At 40.2% G+C, this 19,957-nt stretch overlaps 1 protein-coding gene across 1 annotated transcript in view; it reads left to right on the forward strand.

The window, feature by feature from the left end:
- Positions 1–6,511: 6,511 nt before the first annotated feature.
- Positions 6,512–19,957, forward strand: part of Pxdnl (peroxidasin like) — a 454,066-nt gene continuing 440,620 nt past the window's right edge. The window contains exon 1 of the mRNA XM_026394395.2: positions 6,512–6,675. Coding sequence (XP_026250180.2) covers positions 6,512–6,675 — 164 coding nt within the window. The remainder of the gene's footprint in view (positions 6,676–19,957) is intronic.

Raw genomic sequence — 19,957 nt, forward strand, 5'->3', positions numbered from 1 at the left:
ACATCTGTGCCCCTTCCCAATCTCAATCCCTCCCTTCTCAGGGATTAAATGAGATTTATCCCTCAGGGTAACTCTGTTTTTTCTGACCCTGCTTTTTGCTGTTATTTTGCCACTGGCTTGTATTTACACAACCTGTATATTACGTGGCTATATTCATACTGTATGTATATATTCTTCTGTGGCTCTCTTATTCACTCCTTGCTACTTTTCTGAGGTTAATTTATGTTGTATGCAGTTGTGTTACACTAACAATTCATAATTTATTCTATGATGGACATTTTTTTTGTTCCTGCAAATAGTTTACTCTGAACATTCTACATGTATAGTGGCTGTGAGAGTTTTTTCTTAGGTTGTACATCTAGGGGTAGAATTACTACTAGATTATAGAGCATACTTATATTCACTTTTACCCAGATGATACAGATTTGTTTTCCAAAATAATGAACAATGTATGTTCTATCCGGCTATGTTTAGATTTTTTGGTTATACCACATCCTCACCTATATACACTATAATTTTTTGCCTGTTGGGTAGTGTGAAATATCTTACAAGGACTTTGTTACTTATTAGATAATGAGTTTTTATTTTTTAAATAATTTCAAGTGTTGTTTTGATTTTAGGTTTCCTTTCTGAAAAAGGAAAACTTTGTCAGTCAAGTCTTATACGTTTTTTTCATGGGTAGTTTCTTTTTAAAGACTGACTTATAGGAGTTCTATTTGTAGCCTTGGTATTATTCCATTGTCAGTTATGTGTGTTGGAAATATGGTTTATTCTGAGCCAAATATGAGTGACCATGGACTCAAGTTACCCTGAATGGCATGTACCACTGTGGAAGAGGTTATGTGATTTATGATAATCACAGAACCAAAGTCATAAATCAGTGCATTTGGTGATCAAGTGTGGGAACATCAGGTAGGTGGGCTTATGGCAAGGGGGGAATCTCTCTTCTGTAGGTGTAAGATGTTACACCGTCTTAGCTTTAGGCCTGCTGCAGGCTAGAGGTCTGCTAAGCTTAGTGACACATTCTGAGAAGTTACATAATAGTCATCAGAAGGTTACACCTGATGCAGAAGTGAAGGTAAGTGGCTATCAAAGGGTCTGAGATAGCCTGAGATAATAGTCTCTCAAGTTACAACATTACCTATGTCTGCAGCGTTCTGCTTAGGCAGGGTCAAGTAGTCTGCAGGAGCTTTTAATAGACATGCAGCTTTTTCAGAGAACTTCATTTTACAGTTCCCCCTCTTGGTGCCATTTTCAGTTTTAAGTTTCAAATTCATCTTTTTACACCTTCAATACAAAGATCGTGAAAATATTATATATTTTCTTGCAGAAGTTTTTATGATTTTTTTCCTTTCAGATTTGAATCCACAATATACCTGGGATATTGATCTTTGTGTGGTCAGAAATATGGTCCAGTTTGATTATTATTTTTTTCACTTGTTTGATCAATTGTTTCATGACCAATTTTTAAAGACTTTTTCCTCTCCTGTGATCTACACACAGGACCACAAATTAAGTTTTCATGTATTTGTGCTCGTATCTAGCTTTCTTTTTTATTAGTTTATATATCCCTCTGCTAAACCACACAGTTTTATTTACCCTAATTCTTGATATACTGAGCTAAGTCTCTTCAACTTATGTTCCAGGCATTTCTCGGTTATTCTTGAACCAGTAGACTTTCATGTAATTTTATGAACAGCTTTTCAGATAACACATAAACACAACATTTTTGGGATTATGCCCCTCTTGCCAATCTTATGATATGAATACATGAATATGATACTTCTTTCCTTTGGGGTCTTATTAAATGTTTTAATAGTTAACACAAATTTGGCTCTAAGGTCTGTCATCTTTTGTTAGGGTTATTGCTATTCTTGTGTTCTGTTTATTAAAATGGTATTTTAGACTTTTTATTGATTTTTGTACAATATTTATATCCTTGTCTCTTGTGACTTTTCTAGGTTTTCTACACAGAGACTCATATCTTTAAATAAATTTTAGACAGTTTTGTGGGGTTTTTTTCTTTTTTTGGATTTTTTATTTTACCTGATGTGTTTGGGACTTTCAGGACAGTGCTAAATAGATGTCTTGAACAAGAACAGCCTTATTTCTTGTTTTATTAACCTTATGGTAATTTTTTTAATATAAATGGCTTGATGTGTCTAAAAATGTACTGCAGTTTTTCAGTGTCATTTTTTTGTCGTGGTTTTTGTTTTTTTGTAGTGCTGGTTATCACACCCTCAACTTCATGCATACCAAGCAAGCACTCCACTACTGAGCCACATACCCAGCCCACTGTCATGTTCTATTAATGTCAATTGAGTGCAATTTTAAATTGTGTTGTTCAAATCTAATATGACTTAAGTACATTTTTGTGCGTGTGCCTACTTGGATAGCAAAATGATACCTAGTATACTATTTTCAGCTTTTGTTGTTGCTTATGCTTTAGATGATGTTTCATATAAACAAGAGATAGCTGAGTTTCTTAAAAATTTATTTGTACAATCTTACTTGATGCTTTCTATTGACATTCACTTTAAATATTACTATCAAATATAGTAGGCTATATGCCTACTATATTTATTTTCTATATTCTTTGGATTATTATTTCTTCATTTTTTTCTATTTTTATTTTTGAAGTTATATACTTTCCCTCCTGCTATTAGTGATTACACAACATTTTAATGCATTCACTTAATTTATTAATCTTAAAAATCAGTTACTCTCCTATCACCTTAAGTAATAGAACACTAACTCTGAGGTCATCACCTCAAAATGATGTGCTGGCATATGTTTTACTTCTAAAATGTGAAGCTGTATAGCATACCATTGCTGCTGTTTATCTAACCAATGTTAGATTAGATATACTCCCATTTGCACCTGTTTTTGCTCATTATTCCTTCCCTCCTCTTAGACCATCCTAATTTCCTTTTCCCAAGGGTATGTCCTTTTGAGTTTCTGTTAGTAAAGGACTATGGTTGCAAACTCTTAGTTTTGTCTGACAGAAAAAAAGAATCATTTAAAAACTGTCCATTGTTTATAAGATTTTAGATTGGCAGCATTTCCTCTAAAGGATTTGTGATTTCTCTATTTTGTCTTCCATTGTAGTTATTAAGTCAACTGATGGTCTTTCCTTTTGGGGGTCATCTGTCATGTGTATCTGCTTTAAAGATGTCTTAACATTCTTGTCTTTGCATCATTAATCCTTCGTAGTTTCATATAATGTGCCTGCGTGTGAATATCTTCATTTTTCCCACCTGCTATTTACATGTCTTGTAGTTGTGTTGAGTTGTTCTCTTTTGTCAATTCTGGAGATTCTTGGCTACCTTTTTTCCCCCCTTACAAAAACTATCTTGACATTTCCTCTCTGCATTGAATTTTAGATCATTTCTTCAGATATATTCATGGATCATCAGTTCTCTTTTATGTATTTATGTATTTTTGGCATGAGGGATTGAACCCAGGGCCACTTTACCAGTAAGCCATATCCCTAACCCTTTTTTATTTTTTATTTTGAGAGAGAGTCTCACTAGGTTGCTTAGGGCCTCACCAAGTTGTCTGAATTTGTAGTCCTTCTGCCTCAGCTTCCTGGATCCCTGGGATTATGATTGTGTATACAATACCTGGCACCAATTCTCTTTTAAGGTTGTTTGAAATTTGCTGGTAAATCCTTTTAGTGAGTTTTACTATTTGCTTTGTTTTCTAGTTCTGCTTTTTTTTTTTTTTTAAGATCAGCTGGGTTGTTTAATTTATTAATGTGTTCAGTTCTCTAAATGATACAAGTCAGGAATTGGTCTTCATTCCCCTGGTTTTAAAGATTAAATACCCAAGAAACGCATAGAAAGCAAGTTTCATTTAAAAAGAGACAAATGCAGGGATAGCAGACTTCTTTGGAGAGAAGAGGGCCCAGAGGTGGTTGCCCTCAGGAATGGGTGTGTCTTGCTCTTTTATAGACTCCCAAACCTCCCACCTTTTCTTCTCTGTGTACTTGTCTAAGGGCCAGAAGGATCAGCTTGGGGTAATCCTTAGCAATTCCTTGTGCAGGGAAGAGGTTAGCTATTAGCAACCCATTCTCTTTTCTTTGATAACCAGCCTTCCTCTTCTTAACCTCCATCATTCATTACCTACATTGACTGCCAGACCTTCAGCTGCTTGCCTCAGTCTGTTGAGAAATGTGATATTTCCTGTGCATCCTGGACAGAAGGGAGATTGCTTTTTGGCAAAGAAAGCATGTGGGGAGTCAGTACAATAGGCTCATTTCATTGGATTATTTCTTCACCTCATGTACCCACCATCCTCATCTATTTGTCTCCTTACATAAACATATGGAACTTAATTATTTTGTATTCCTTGTGTGATTCCATGTGTAAATTCTGCTCATGATGTTTCCATGGTTAGCACTTACAACTTTTGTAGTTTGTGGGTTTTGACTGAGTTTGTGTTGTACAACTTTGACCACGGGACTCTTTACATCCTTAATTAGGTCTTCTGGACCACTCAGGTGGAGTGGGATGATCTAGACCTGCACTAGTAGGCTACTTTGGAGTTATGACGGCTCCAGGGAGATTTTACTTGCTGCCTCCCCAGTGTCAAGCCTTGAAATAGGCAGTTTTCCTTGTTTTGTCAGGGTGAGTAGGTGGGTAGGCAAGGGCAAGGGTGGGAAGTGTTCCCAGTTTATTTTTAAGATACAGCTCTGGGGCTATACAGATTTTTCCAGGTGAGACTCCCTGCTTAGTAGAGGGGTTTCTATCCTAGTACCTCTCCTATTCCAGTCCCAAAGTTAATTTCACTTAGTTATGCAAATAACCTCAAACTGAACCAGCCTTCAGTGTTTACTTAGCCTTATGGACTTCCCACTTCACTTCGTTTTTGGACTTTTGTAAACACCTTGCTAACTAAGTCATGGCACATAAATGCATTTTCAAAAACGTGTTAAATATTTTATCTAACACATTTAGTTGTTTTTGGTGAGAGTTGTCCTAAGGTACTATCTGAAGGGCCATGTAATGGTGTGATGCTTGTTCTTACCCTTCCGAAGCCCTGTACTCAAAGTCAGTAATCAGTGTTCTTTTCCCTCCAGTTCAATGTTAACATAGGCTTCTAAATTAGAAAGATTTTAATCTATCCTTCTGGACCTTATGAATACAGATAATATTTATTATAATTTTGAGCTGAAATTGTAAGGCACTAACCTGCCCATCTTATTCACATTTTCCAAATCCAACACTGACAAGTAGTAATTGTACTCGTAGTAATTGTATGAGTACAGTTGAAAGGAATTTGCTTTTTTAAAAAAATTTTTAATATACTTTGACAATAAACACATGAAAAATGCCAAGCATACTTAAGGTTTATTTAAAAGTCATTCTGTTCACATAGATTAGTTTGGTTCTTTCAGTCCTTTTGTATTTTAAGCCCCCAAACATCACACATGTAGATGTGAACATTTTGCCAAAAGAGGGCAGTATTCACCTACAGTAGAATGTACACAGCCTGAAGAGACTATTGTGGAAGGATGCATTTATTTTTTCCTCTTAAACTGATAAGACTCCACAGAACTCTGCATTTACTATATTGGATTCCCAGTCTGATCACCTGGGTTTGACCATACAAGTTTTAATTTGTATTTCTATTCTTAAAAAGAGATTTGTTGGAAAACTTTAATTCTTTAAAGAAAAAATCAAATCAAGACTCCTCCCACTCCTTTTTAATATCTGCTTAACAGAATGCCCAGAGTATAAGTGTTTAACTATCAATCCTGTTCTTCCAGACATCCTCAAAGAGGGGCCCACTCACTTCCTGGATATGCATGACAATGACAAGCCATTCTCCAGCCAGCACCTGCACTACTTTACATAGTTACACACCAGTTGTCTGTCCTACTAGTATACGAGATCATGGTTTCAAACATACAACTTTAAACATTAAATATTGAAGAAATCTGAAGTAGGCAGTTTGAATCTTACCTGAGTGAAATGTGTTGGGTTTAGGGGTAGAATATAGAAAAAGGAGGGAAACCATGTTTTTCAGAGCACCGTTTGCAGTAAGGTAGGAATTCGTGCACCTAGATCAACTCATTAGAACTGCCTGCCTTTTAGGATTTGGTAATGTTATCAGATAAAAAGAAGGAAAACTGTTCTGCCTGGATTCAATAAATAATTAATCAACCTGAACTTCAAAAGGACAGCTAGGGGCTAAGAGGCTGGGGCTTACATAAAAAGTGCAGTGGAAGCAACTTTGGAAAAAGTTTTTATTTGCATCACGCTACCGACAGAGCCTCTTGCACTCATGAGTCCCCCTTGTCCTTGGGAGTCTGATTTCTGCTTAGAGCCGCCCCCTGCCTTCAGCGTCGTAATGTGATCTCTCTCCTTCTGGATTGGCCAAGGGATGCCTCTTCCCTGGGAGCTGCTTTCAGGCACTGCTCCCAAGCCTGGTTTAGCCCAGCCCCGACTATCCCCACCACCACTGCTATTGCTGCCACAGCTGCTGCTGTCCAGCCGCGGATGGAGCAATGGAGCCTAGACTCCTCTGCTGGACCACTTGCTTCCTCCTGGCCAGCTGGTGTCTGCCGGTGCTGCCCTGCCCCAGCCGGTGCCTTTGCTTTAAGAGCACCATCCGCTGCATGCATTTGATGCTGGATCACATTCCTCAGGTACCACAGCAGACCACGGTCCTGTAAGTTCACACAGATCTCCCCAAGCCCTGTTCAGCCATGCTCTATTGCTTCTTGGCTGTACTGAGTGTAACTCCTTTTAATTTAGGATTTCTGATACTCTCCCTGCTCGCTTACTTGGAAGAGTTGTTGTTTTTTCCCCCCACTTAACAAATAACTTCCTAGTTCTGCTCTGTTAGACTTTAAATTGTGAGACATGAGGAGTTGGCGTGGGTACAGTTCTCTTTCTCAACGTCTTCAAGAACTTAACCACTGAGAATTCTCATCTTTCTTTTTCCTTCCTTATCCAAAGGGTTCTCTCAATCTCCCAAATCTTTGGGACTCTTAATTGGATGTCTGTCCCATTTGGAAAGAATGAATTTAACTTCAAGAATGTAGTTCCATTTGATTATGTGCTGCTCTCTGCTTCCTAGGAGGGTGATGTCCTCACTCCCAGCACTTAGTCACTATCTGCCCCAAGCAGTTCTTCAAATGGTCCAGCATAGCTCTCAATACTTAGTAGACTTGGTGAGCAGCTACTTGACTAATTTAGCATTTAGGAGGCATTGTAGAATGGTAGAATAAACCAAAATTTAGGAGTCAAACAAATCTGAATTCAAATCCTATCTCATTGTTATTAACATTGGGATAAGAGAAGTATAATTGATACTTAGATTAAATATATTTATTAAAGAATTAGTAGAGCAAATCTCTTATGATAACTTTCAAGCTTTATGTTACAAGAAGGGGAGGGGATGCTGAAAGACCATGCAATTTCAAGGGCTTTACTTGGGCAAAGATGAAGTTTTTGTGATTGCATCATGTCTGTGGAAGATAGAACAGCTATCAGAGTTTTCAAATTTGCTCTTGGGCAGAGGGAAATAGCTCCTGGAATTTGGAGATATTAATGTCTAACATCATCACTCTAAATTTTTCTGCCCTAATCATGAAATAATTATTTATAATGAAAAGCCCAAGTTGCACAGAAAATGACATGTATGATTCATAGATTTTTATTATTGCAAAACATTTTTTTTGTTAACCTTATATGCATATAAATATGAAGTAAGTCTTAACTGTAAAAATAGCAAGACATTCTCAAGCCTAGGGCCACTGCATATGGCTGTGTAGACAGCTCTAGAGGTGCCTTTAAACTCAGAACCATTCATTTGTCATTTTGTATCCACAGCTTTCTGGCAGATAGCAGTAAAGCCTTAGAGAAAGGGCAACTTGTCTAATCAACCAACATGACATTAAATAAAATGCTAACTAAGTAAGGTCCAATCTCTATCTAAAGTGCACTCCCTAGGTGTTTCAAAGAGCAGCACCCATTAGGTACTTCTAAAGGCGATTAACTGTAAAGACATCAGTTAAGTAAGCCTGCTACCATGTGAAAAAGAAAGCTTAGACTCTGAGCCAGTTATCCTCTGTCTACAGTCATTCCTACCAAGTGTGTGGCCTTGTGCAAGTTGTCCACATTTCTGTCTCAGCTTCTGAAACTGTGAAATGGGGATTCAGATTGTGTTCACCTGTTATTTTGTGATTTGGGGGTTGGGATTGGGGGAGTACTGGAAATTGAATTCAGGTTTGAACTCAGAAGTACTTGACCACTGAGCCACATCCCCAGCCCTATTTTGTATTTTATTTAGAGTCAGGGTCTCACTGAGCTGCCTTGCTTTTGCTGAAGCTGGCTTTGAACTCTCGATCCTCCTGCCTCAGCCTCCCCAGCGGCTGGGATTACAGGCATGAGCCACCTGGCACCTGTCAGTTATTTTGAAGATTAAACGAGTTAGTGCATTTTAAATACTTGGGAAATTGTCTAGCCCTGGTAAACACTGTGAAGTTTTAGTTGTTATCATCATACCTGCAATTAAAGACAGGAGTTATAAACTCAAAGACCTCCAAGAACCTGGCTGGTTAATTTGAGGGGTGTAGGGTGAATGAAAAACTACTGTGTGAGTAGAATGAGGGAGAACCACTGGCCCCAGGCTTGGAGTGCATGGAAACAGTTGGGAGCATGGAGGATAGTGACAAAGGCAGTCTGGTCGTATTTTTTCAAGAAAATATGGATGTCAAAAATAAAATTCTTGCCAGGTGTGGTGACAACTGTAATCCCAACTACTAAAGAGGCTGAGGTCAGAGGATTGCAAGTTTGATTCCAGGATAGGCAACTTAGTGAGACCCTGTCTCAAAGGGATAGGGACGCAGCTCAGCAGTAAAACTGACCCTGGGGTTTAATCCCCAGTACAAAACAAAACAAAACAAAATAACTAAAACCAGAAGAAGAAGAAAGGAAAGAAGGGAGGGCGAAACTCCTAGTTTTTAAATATTAGTAGCAAATAAATTTTTAAAAAGTGAAAGGCAAAAATATCCAAGTTCACAAATGCTTTTAGCTGAAGGCCTTCAGTGTGTGACTGCTATTAAAGAAATGGTGCAAAAGCTGAGAAATGAACGTAAAGCCAATATAAATTGGTGTCCTGCTCCTTTGGGGCTAAAAATCTTTGATATACAATTATATTTTTATGTAAGCAATTTCATGAAGGACCACCACTGATCTCGTTAAGAAAAGATTTGTGAAAAAGCAAAGCCAGTCAACCTTTGAAAGCTAAGGTGAATGAATGCTGGCTGAATTTTTCCTAATAGAAGCATCAATAGTTTCTGTTAAACCACACTTAAATTTATATGTATTGTCACTCTAACATAAAAAAAAAACAATGTAAATAACATACTTACCACTGCGAATGGCCAAAGTGGTTAGTAAATACTAGTTAGTAGTATTGCTATAGTTTTCTTGATTTTCTTCATCTTTAAATGTTTTTACAGTTTTAACTTGAGTACAGAAAATATTTTCCTCATCCATAGACAAGAAAACTTCAATGTTTTTAAAGATCATGTTGATCAAGATTATAAGTTCAGAAAGATACAAAACTATCCCCTTAATTTTAATTTGATTCCATCTTATGTGAGTCAACTTTTCATCTCTGTGACAAAAATACCTGAAAAAAAACACAAGGAGGAAAGATTTATTTTGGCTCATGGTTTCAGAAGCTACAGTCCGTGGTCAGCTAACTCCATTGCCTTGGACCTGACGTGAGGCAGAGCATCTCAGCGGAAGGGCAAGGTGGAGGAAAGTGTCATCTCATGGCAGCAGGCAGATGGTGGGGGAGTGGGGGGCTGGGCACAAGATATACCCTTCCAGGACACACTCCAGTGACTATGTCCTCCATTGAGACCTTACATTCTGTAGTTTCCACCACCTCTCAATAGTCTACTCGATTATGAACCCATGAAGGTGTTACTCCATCAGTGAGGTCAAAGCCTCATCTAATCAATTCTGCAAAGTCTCACCTGAGCATTGCTGCATGGGAGACCAAACCTTTGCAGGGACATTTGAGATTCAAACTATAACACACCTATAAAGATGGCATTGTATCTTCCAAACTAATATCCCTTACCATACAGGAGACAACCATTTAGAAAATCTCAATCTTCATACTGTGAATTTCAGTATAGAAAAATCTTTTAGAATCATCATTTGCAAACTACAAATTTCTAAAAATGAGCACAACATTTTAAGGGAGACTGTTCAGTAATCAGAAGCAGTATTGTTTGATTGGCTTTAGTTGATTCCACTTTATCCCCAGGCCATTAGGTTGTACTTTCCAAATCTTAATTACCAGTTAAGAAATGTGATATTTTCACTAACCAACCTATGGAATCAATTCCATATCCAATACCTAATGCCCAATAGGGAGTGGTTAAAATGTGGTACACATAATCAATGGAACATTATTAAACCATAAAAAGAAAATAAAGTCCTGTCATTTCAGGAAATGTGGTTGGAACTAGGGAATGTTATGCTGAGTGAAATAAGGCACAAAAAGATAAATGTCGAACCTACAAAACTGTTCACTTATATGTCGAACCTGCAAAAACTGATCTCATAGCAGTAGAGATAGACCTGGAAGGGTATACCTCTCAGAGTAGAGAGCAGAATAGTGGTCACTAGAGGCTAGGAAAAGTAGTGGGCACAGAGGAGAGGGAGGTTGGATCAGTATACCAAAATACAGTGCCATAGGATGAAGAAGTCTTAATGTTATACTTCACAACAATTCACTATGTATTTTACAAAGAACTTGAGAAGAAAAGTTTACAGGTTTTTAACATAACAAGTGATAAATGAATGTTTAAGGAGAGGGAAATGCTAATTACCTAATCTGATCATTACACAATGTACATAGATTGAATGATTTCAGTGTACCCCGTAAACATGTACTATTAAAACTCCTTTTAAAAAATAAAGACATGAGATGTTCTTAGGATTCCCAGGAGTGGGAAGATGCAGAGGCACATGTGTTCTGTCACTACAAAATGGAACATATTTTGAAAACCATCTTGATCACATTAGAAAAATGTATAAGCTTAGGGCTGTTTTTTTTCTTTTTTTTTTAAGAGAATTTTAATATTTACTTTTTAGTAAATTTACACAACATTTAATATTTACTTTTTAGTTTATTTACACAACATTTTTGTTTGTATGTGGTGCTGAGGATCGAACCCGGGCCACACACATGCCAGGCAAGCGCGTTACAGCTTGAGCTACATCCCCAGCCCCTTAGGGTTGTTTTAATGACTGAGGATTTGAGGATTTCCCCCCCCCAATTCTTAAAAACAATTATGGGGTACAGTGGTCGTGTGCTTGCCTCGAATGTGCAGGGCCCTGGGTTCAGTCCCCAGCACTGCCAAACAACAACAATTAAAAAAAAAAAAAAAAAAAAAGCAAAACTAGGTTGAACATAGAATCCTAATCATTGAAGTGAAGGCATTTTCTTTATGTAGAAAGCATGCCTTGCCCTCAAATAATACAAAACTCAGGGAAAGGTGGGGTTGGGGAGTGGAAAATGACTTAAACTCAGATATGAAAGAATGGATTTGGCTGATAGAATTTTCCTCTTGTTCAAGAAGGATTTATCCAGTTCTTTTAGCTAGACTTTTGTTTTTTTTTTTCATCTAACTCTCTGAGGTTACTTTGACCTTTGAAACAAAATTTTTCATAACTTTTTATAACTGATGTCACGTACTGGCTTTGAGTGATCCCTCCACAGTAGTGAACAGGGATGAATTCTCTGGACCTGCCCCCAATCTGGTGTTATTGAAATGAAGGCTGACAGGACCCAGATGAGCTCTGTCCAAACTGAAATGTACACAGTGGTACCTTTGGTACCGGTTAGGGAGAGAAATGGAACTAAAAGTTGGGCCTCTTTCACTATGAAGCTTTCCCTTTAGTAACTCAGGATAGATTGACAACTGCAGCAAACAACCCCACCCTCCGGGTGACCACCTGTAACCCCACTGCCCTTAGGCCTCAGGTCTGTGCAGTACTGGGGGGTGGGCTGGGGGAGGCCCCAAGGAAGCTGGATAAGGGTTGATGGAGCCCAAGCAGGAGAGCGGGTGAGGGGGAGGCAGGCAGGCTGAGGGGTGGAGGCCGGGCCTAGTGGTACTGCTGGCTGGGGCGTAACTCATCCTTGAAATCTGGACATCATCCTGATGGAAGCAAATGTACAGAATTCTACACTTGGGAGGTCGCTGATGCCAGGCTCCATGTTAGTGGTCCTGGGATTTCCTACGACCTTACATGGTATGAGCTGATGAAATTATTGGAATATGACAGAGTTTCCTACACGAAACTTCATTTCCGTCCTCATTGTAGAGTCTATAAGTGAGGTGAGTGAAGCATTATGGGAATAACAGCTTTGACTGTAATAGGAGGCAGCAAAACTGGTCCCTGTTCTAGTGGAGGAACTACTTACTACACATGTGGAAAGGCAAAGAGACTGGTGTGAGAAGAACCTCTTCTGTTTTGTATTTATGGAGTAGCATCTCCTTTGTCAAGTAGATTGGTAATGCTGAGAGCAAAATTAAGTGACAAAAGAGGAGGAATAAAACTGTAGAAAGAATTTGTTCAATTTCCCCCGGGGGGCATCCTGTGTAGGAGATAGGGGCTCAGAGGTATGCTCAGTTGGGAGACACTGGAAGAGATGCAGTCATCAGGGAGAAGGGTGTATGTTAATTAAGTCAAAGGGAAGAAGTCAGATTTCCTGGGGGAGGGGAGTTAGAATGAGAAAAGGCCGTTCTCTCTGATATGCAGATGCTAGCACACAATAAGGAGGTGGGGGGTGTCAACATACTTTATATATAACCAGAGATTTGAAAAATTGTGCATGCAATAAGAATTGTAATGCATTACGCTGTCATTTATTTTCTTAAAAAATCAATTAAAAAAGGAATAGTACTTTGGATTAGATAAAGGGGAATGAAGGGAAGGGAGAGAGAATGGGAATAGGAAAGACAGTAGAGTGAATGGAACACAACTTTCCTATGCTCACATATGAATACACCAACAGTGAAACTCCACATCATGCACAACCACAAGAATGGGGTCCTAATTAGCATAAATCATACTTCATGTGTATATAATATGTCAAAATACATTCTACTGTCATAGGCTGGAACTCTGGCAAGCTCTGCAGGAAAGGAAAAAAGAAGAAAGGAAAAAAAAAAAGCACAAAAAAGCCCAGACTGATAGTCCGGCTGTGAAGGCCGTGCACTGCACAACTCCCAATCGTGTAGTCATGCCACGTGGTAAGCCTGGAGAAGAAAGAAGGAGAAAACAGAGAACACAGAAACTGAGAAGAAGGAGGAGTACTAGGAAAGAGAATTCTCTGTATTTCCAAAGACAGGAGAGGTGATCAGATCTGGCAGAAGTTGGTGTAGCAGAGTGCAAATTTTGCCTCCAAGACATTGGAACAGAAGGAGAGGGTCAAAGGGATTTTGTTTATTTATTTTTTTAAATGGAGAGAGGTGGTTCTTCGTTGTAGGAAAAGGAATGAAAATAGTGTAGGAAGAGGGAGGATGTGAGGGAAGAGAGATGAGTAGGGTTTTTATTGGACTTCTCAGTTCAAAAGGGAGCTGCTAGTAAGGCATGAGTATATTACACAAGTTAACTGGGAGCCCAGAGTCTCCCTGGGTCAGGCAGGCTGCAGACCTCCTGACTCAGTGGACAGATGGGAGACCTCCTGCCAGCAGGGAGCCAAGACATCTGGAGGCCATCGTGGCTGCAGCAGATGGCCTTCCCCAGGCCAAGAGGAGCCCGATGCAAGGCAGAGAGAAACCAGCAATATGGAGAACAGCAGATGTTCAACTACTTGATGTTTTTGTGATTTTTTTTCTTCTGTAACAATGGTATCTTTCACAAATAATTTTAACCAAGTGTTGTTTTACTTAATGAAATGTTAAATTAGTTGCTGATGGTGATTCAGGTTTGAATGATCTAAATGTTTATTAAAAAAAAAAAAAAAAGAATAGGTACCAGTAGGACTAAACCATCCTGGTGAGTTCCTTACTTAGTGCAAAAATGTTCCTTTCTGCTCTGCCGTCCAGGGCTTGCTTCTCAGGACATACAGGAGAGATGTGTCACACAGTCCTCTGGCTATTGCATAAAGGTGACCAGGTCTGACCAAAGTTGAAATCACAGGACACTGTCCACATTCAAAAGGAAAGCATTGATTTATTGGAGGTGGGTCCTGCTGTGTTACCCAGGTGGACCTTGAACTCCAGACTCATGCAATCCTCCTGCCTCACTCTCCCAAGTAGCTGGGACTATGTACAGGTGTGTGCCCCTGTGTCTGACTAACAAAAACTTTAAATGCGCCTTTCTTTCAGGCAATAGATGAACCATAAGAAATGACAAAGGTTTTACTGTCAAACTCTAGACTCTGCCATGAAAAGCTCATATATTTAAAACAAAAGTTTTATATTTAAAGCCTACCTTGTTCTCCTGTTCCTGGTTGGTTTGGATAACTTTGTCCATGCTCCCATGCTTCATCTAAGTAGAAAAACAAAAACAAAAAATGAAATAACCCAAATTACAAACTATGTGATTTTTTGGATTTTGTTTGGATTAAAAAAAAAAACAAACTTAAATATGGTTTCAGTGAAAAATACTATAAAAAAATTCTCAAGTCTGCTAACTTCATTTTTTTCTTAAACTAACAGAACCCAAAGTCCTCATTTAACCTCAAGTGCTGCAGAATGCTAGTGGTTAGATACATAATAGACATCTGTAATATTGTGTGCAAATGAGTTCCAAGAGGAAGGATGTCTAATTTCTTCCTTCCTTCTTCCATCTCTCCCTCCCTCCCTACCTCCTTCTCTCCTTTCCTCCCATCCTTTCATCCTTTCCTTCCTTCCTTCCTCAATGCTAAGGATTAGATGCAGGGTTTCTGTTATGCTAGGCAAGTGTTGTCCTTCTGAGCTAAACCCCTAGCCCTAGGATACAGATACTAAGATTCATCTACTCATCGTCAGAAGTGTGAGCCCCATGCTTAGTGAGATGAGGCTGTGGCCTACATGCATTGCAAAAAAACCCTAGAGGTCGCCCAAAGATAGACTTCCCAAAGTTTACTAGTTCCTGGCATTTGCCATGAGCTGCCTTTGAGTTTTATCAGATAAGACTCCTATGAAAAAAACCCATTTCCTCTTGCAGGAATATGGTCTTCTTGCCAATTAAATAGGATGACTTCATCACCTTATTAAATGAGTACCTACCAGAGTCTTGCCCCTGACACAATTAGAACATAAGTGGATGATGTTTTGCTTTTGGTGCTGGGTATTGAACCCAGGAACATTTTATCACTGATCTACATCCCCAGCCCTTTTTAAAATTTAATTTGGGAGAGGGTCTTGCTCAGTTGTGCAGGCTGGATATAAACTTGTGATGCTCCTGCCTCAGCCTCCCAAGGAGCTGAGATTATAGGTGTGGAGACTATAGGCACGCATCCCCACCCCACCCAGCCCAGTGTGGATTATGTCTTATTAAGTCACAGTAGTAAATCTGGGGCACAGTGCTGCTCTTCCTGCCTGAGATGCATCCACACCCAACTTCCTGAGCTCAGTCCCTCCTGCGTGTGCTACAGAGGTCAGCTCTGAGTCCACCTCAAAGAGATTCCTCCATCTTCTTTGGCTCATTCCCGGTCTTCATGAAATGCCCTCCGGTTTTACCTGAATCATTGAACATGCCATGTGGGGAGTAAGTATTATTAACCTGTCTTCCTGCCATACCGAGTCTCCGCAGGACTGTGAAGATAGACAGCATCTTTTATCTGTACCCTTAGGGCTTGTCCCCAGAAGATGTTAACTACAGAAATGAACCCTTTGGCACAGTGAAGGGTGCTGAAAATGTCACACCTTGGACAGTTTTATGTAGAATTCCACTCTGGAGCTACAGGCCACTATGTCTAGCAGTGGGGACTCTCGGGACAGAAACAATGTTGATTGTGACTCTGACCTAGTGCTTCACCACCTATGTAGAGGCTCACTCTCCTGGAAAGGGCGTGTGGTGTGGCTGAGGAAAATAGTTCCCCAAACAAAAGTCCCTGGGGAGAATGAGGCAAGGGAGGAAACAGAATTAGAGGCCCAAAATTCTGACAGACGGACATAAAATTTTTTCGTGGTGATGTATGTGGATGCTTAACCCTGAAATGCTGTGAGGGGCTGGGTGTGGGTAGGAGTCATTGATGCAGATCTCTGTTTCTCTGCTTGGTGCCTTGGTTTCAACCTGGGGTAGACAGACTGTGAAGTGGTTTGACCTGGATCAAGACACCTTCCCTCCTAGAACTTTTTCCTTTCTGGCTTACCCTGCCCTGTTACAGAGACAGATTTTTGCCACGGACTTTATTTTGGCCATCTCTAAAGTTGAGCACAGTTGGAAAGCAGTTGCAATGTGGAGAATTTACTTTTAAAATATTCCAAGTTGGCTAAATACAGCCACCAAATGGGGATTATAATACAGTCTCTAGGGGGAATCCTGGACATTCTCACAGTACTGTCCCAAGGAAATGGTATCATTAATCATTATCCTTTTAAACTTGCCAATATTAGTTCTAGTAATATTTGTTTTATTTACTCATGCCTTACATTTTCTCATTAAAGGCATCAAGTGTCTGGGCTGGATTGTAGCTCCGTGGAAGAGAGCTTGCCTGGTATGTGTGAGGCACTGGGTTCGATTCTTGGCACCACATATAAATAAATAAAATTAAGGTCCATCAACAACTAAAAAATATTTTAAAAAAGATATCAAGTGTCTGATTGCTGTTTTCAGTTAAGGGCAAAGGTAAAAATCAGTGTTTCCCATCTACTTTTTAAAATATTATTTTCTCTTTTTGTACTTGTTTTATTTTTGATCATATTTTTCTCTGAATCATCGTCTATCTGAATCCTAGCCCATATACATTATTATATTAAGAATGGAACTTATACGAAGAAATCTTCAAGACTGAGATGTACCTCAGGGGTAGAGTGCTTGCTTAGCATGTGTGAGGCCCTGGGATCAATCCCCAGCACCATAGAGGAAGGAAGGAGGGAAGGAAGGAAGGAAGGAAGGAAGGAAGGAAGGAAGGAAGGAAGGAAGGAAGGAAGGAAGGAAGGAAGGAAGGAAGGGAGGGAGGGAGGAATATTGGTCATTATTAGGCACTGGTGGATTTTACATTTGCTATTGAATGTCCATTTGCCATTATCTAGTAAAACAGGACAAACTTCGTACAATGTGATGCAAAACTTCTTGTGTACCTTTTTGTACTTTTTTCCTCTGATGGATTTGAAAAAAACAAGATCTGGCCAGGGTAGTAGAGAGTCACCTGACTGAAGTTACCATGGGTACACTTGGTTTCCCCAGTCCCTGGCTGCTCCCTCAGTTTAAGAAGGGCTTTTTGTTTTATAACCTTCAAGTCCTGAGCAGTTGCAGTTGTTCTGCACAGGGCACAATCCTGAAGGATCCCGTGTCGCGTCTGTGAGGTTTGGATGGCACCTCCCGTAGTCCTGGCCAATTTGGACCACACAGTTGTGAATATGATTCTAGTCACGCTTAGAATGAATTCCAACAAAGGCATATGACTGTTCTGGCCCCAGAGCCACCACTATATTTTAGCAAGCTGCTTGGTGTAGTGGAAAGAGGAAATTCTTCCAAGTTCTTACTGACCATGATACAGTTCCTAGTTCTCTTAGCCACGAACATCATAGTTCTGAACAAAGTTTCATACCAGTGGAAACCATAGCTTGTACATTGTGCATGTTTTTCAATGTCTATCTTGCAATTATCAGAACTCTGAGATGAAGGGAGATTCAGGAAAATTCTCCCTTCATTTTTCCGTTTGGAGGTATATTTGGGAAAGAAGGAGAAATCTTTTTAAGATTTAGAAATTAGACTAAGAAATCTTAATCTAATTAAATCTTAATCTTTGTTTTTGTGTACTCACAGCTGAAAGAGTGTGGAGTTTTAGTTTTTTAAAATAAAAGAGAATCCTTGGAGAAGTACAGTGTAGCAGTCTAGAAAGGATCAGGAAACTCTAGAGATCCAGAAGGAACCCAGAAGGGGCAGGGCGCAAACTGGGAAAGGAAACCACTTTTGAGCTCCAATCTCTTGGGAACAGGAGAGGAGTGAAACCAGCCTTAATATTGGGGGAGAGAGCGGATTGCAGACAAATAGAGCAATTCCCCAGACAGTCCGTGAAGAAACTGGTTTCCTGCTGGGGGGAGGGGGTCTGTTTAACATCTGAGCACACAGACCTCAATCTGAGATTTGAGACAAGTATATACAAACCTATTTTAAAAGGTTAAGTCCTTCTGCTCTGCATTTCAGTGCTCTATTTCAAAGCATAGGTACTTGCTCCTTGAATCAGCTTTAATCAGCATTTATATTTACTTACTTAATCTTTCCCCCTGACATTATAAACTCTGCAAAGTAAGGGATCATTCTCTCTTAGTTAACACTCTATCCTCAGGTCATCGGAGAATCGGGAACATAGGAGGTACTCAATAAGCATTTTCCAGGTGAAGGAACTTTCAACATTTCCATTAATACTGCGGCAATGGTGATACATGCCTGTCAGCTTAGCTACGGGGGAAGATGAAGCAGGAGGACCATGGGTTTGAGGTCAACCTGGACAACATAGTGACACTGCATCTAAAAAAAAAAAAAAAAAAAAAAAAAAAATAGTGACAACAGCAAGCCTGTCCTGGGTGCCTGTCAGTTGACTAACTGTAGAAAGACATCTGCATATAGATCCTCAGCAGTTTTTACAAGCCCCTAGAAAGCACATATTATCTTTAACATTTTACAGATTCAGCTTTGCATCTGCCACCTGCTCCTCTGCTGGGAAAGAGCAGGGTCTTTCCTTCTAACAGCAGAGCCAGGAGGTAAGATGGTGTTTGTGTTTATTTGTTTTTTTAAAAATATTTATATTTTAGTTGCAGATGGACACAATGCCTTTATTTTATCTATTTATTTTTATGTGGCGCTGAGGATTAAACCCGGGGCCTCGCAGGTGCTAGGCCAGCGCTCTACCGCTGAGCCACAACCCCAGCCCCGTTATTTTGTTTTTGTTCTGGAGATTGAACTCAGGGGCCCAACAGTGAGCTACAATCCCCAACCCTTTTGAAGATTTTTTAAAATTTTGAGACAGGGACTGGCTAAGATGCCCAGGCTGGCCTCCTATTGGCAATCGTCCTGCCCCAGCCTCCCGAGTCACTGGGATGGCAGTCGACATTTGCTACAGGAGAGCTGGGCTTTGGGGTAGGGGAATTGGCCTGTTTGGTTGGAGGGGTCCTGAGGTCCACCAAGGAGTATGAATGGCAGGAAGGAGCAGTGTTTCCAAAGTCGGGGCTGAGCTAGATCCCGAGGCAGAAACGAGCAAGACTGGTGCTTTTAAGACAGGCAGAACCAGACGAGGAGAGAGGGGAGGCAGGAACCTCCCTTCCAACAGGCAGGAGGGGTGCTCTATGGACTTAGCAGACGCAGCACTACCTTAGTGATTAATGACCTTGAGATCCTGCCCCCAGGGAGGGGCTGAGAGCCAGGTGAGAGGTGGTATGATGTAAGGGACACCCCTGAGGTTCAAGGTCTTCAAGAGGGTGGTGGTACAGAGCAGAGCCCATCTGGTGCTCTCCAGGGACCACACCCAGGCTCTAATTCTCCTGGGAGCCCTCAGAAAGATGCTGACCCACCCATTTCCTGGCACCTGCCACTCCACCTGTCCAAGCCACCCAATCTCACCTGCTTCCTCGCAGTAGCTTCCCGGTGGGCCCTTATTTCCCCTGGCCCCTGAAAACCCATCTTCCACACAGCAGCAGGAGGAAAGCTTTCTTCCAGGTGCTGCTCCCACCCGACCCAAGGCTGGCTCCACTTGGAATTCATCACCCACCACCACCCACCCTCCTTCTTCCCTTTCCTCCCTCAGTCCCTGGTCTGCA

Source organism: Urocitellus parryii, chromosome 7 (assembly GCF_045843805.1).
Source record: "Urocitellus parryii isolate mUroPar1 chromosome 7, mUroPar1.hap1, whole genome shotgun sequence".
In the NCBI taxonomy this organism is placed as follows: Eukaryota; Metazoa; Chordata; class Mammalia; order Rodentia; family Sciuridae; genus Urocitellus; species Urocitellus parryii.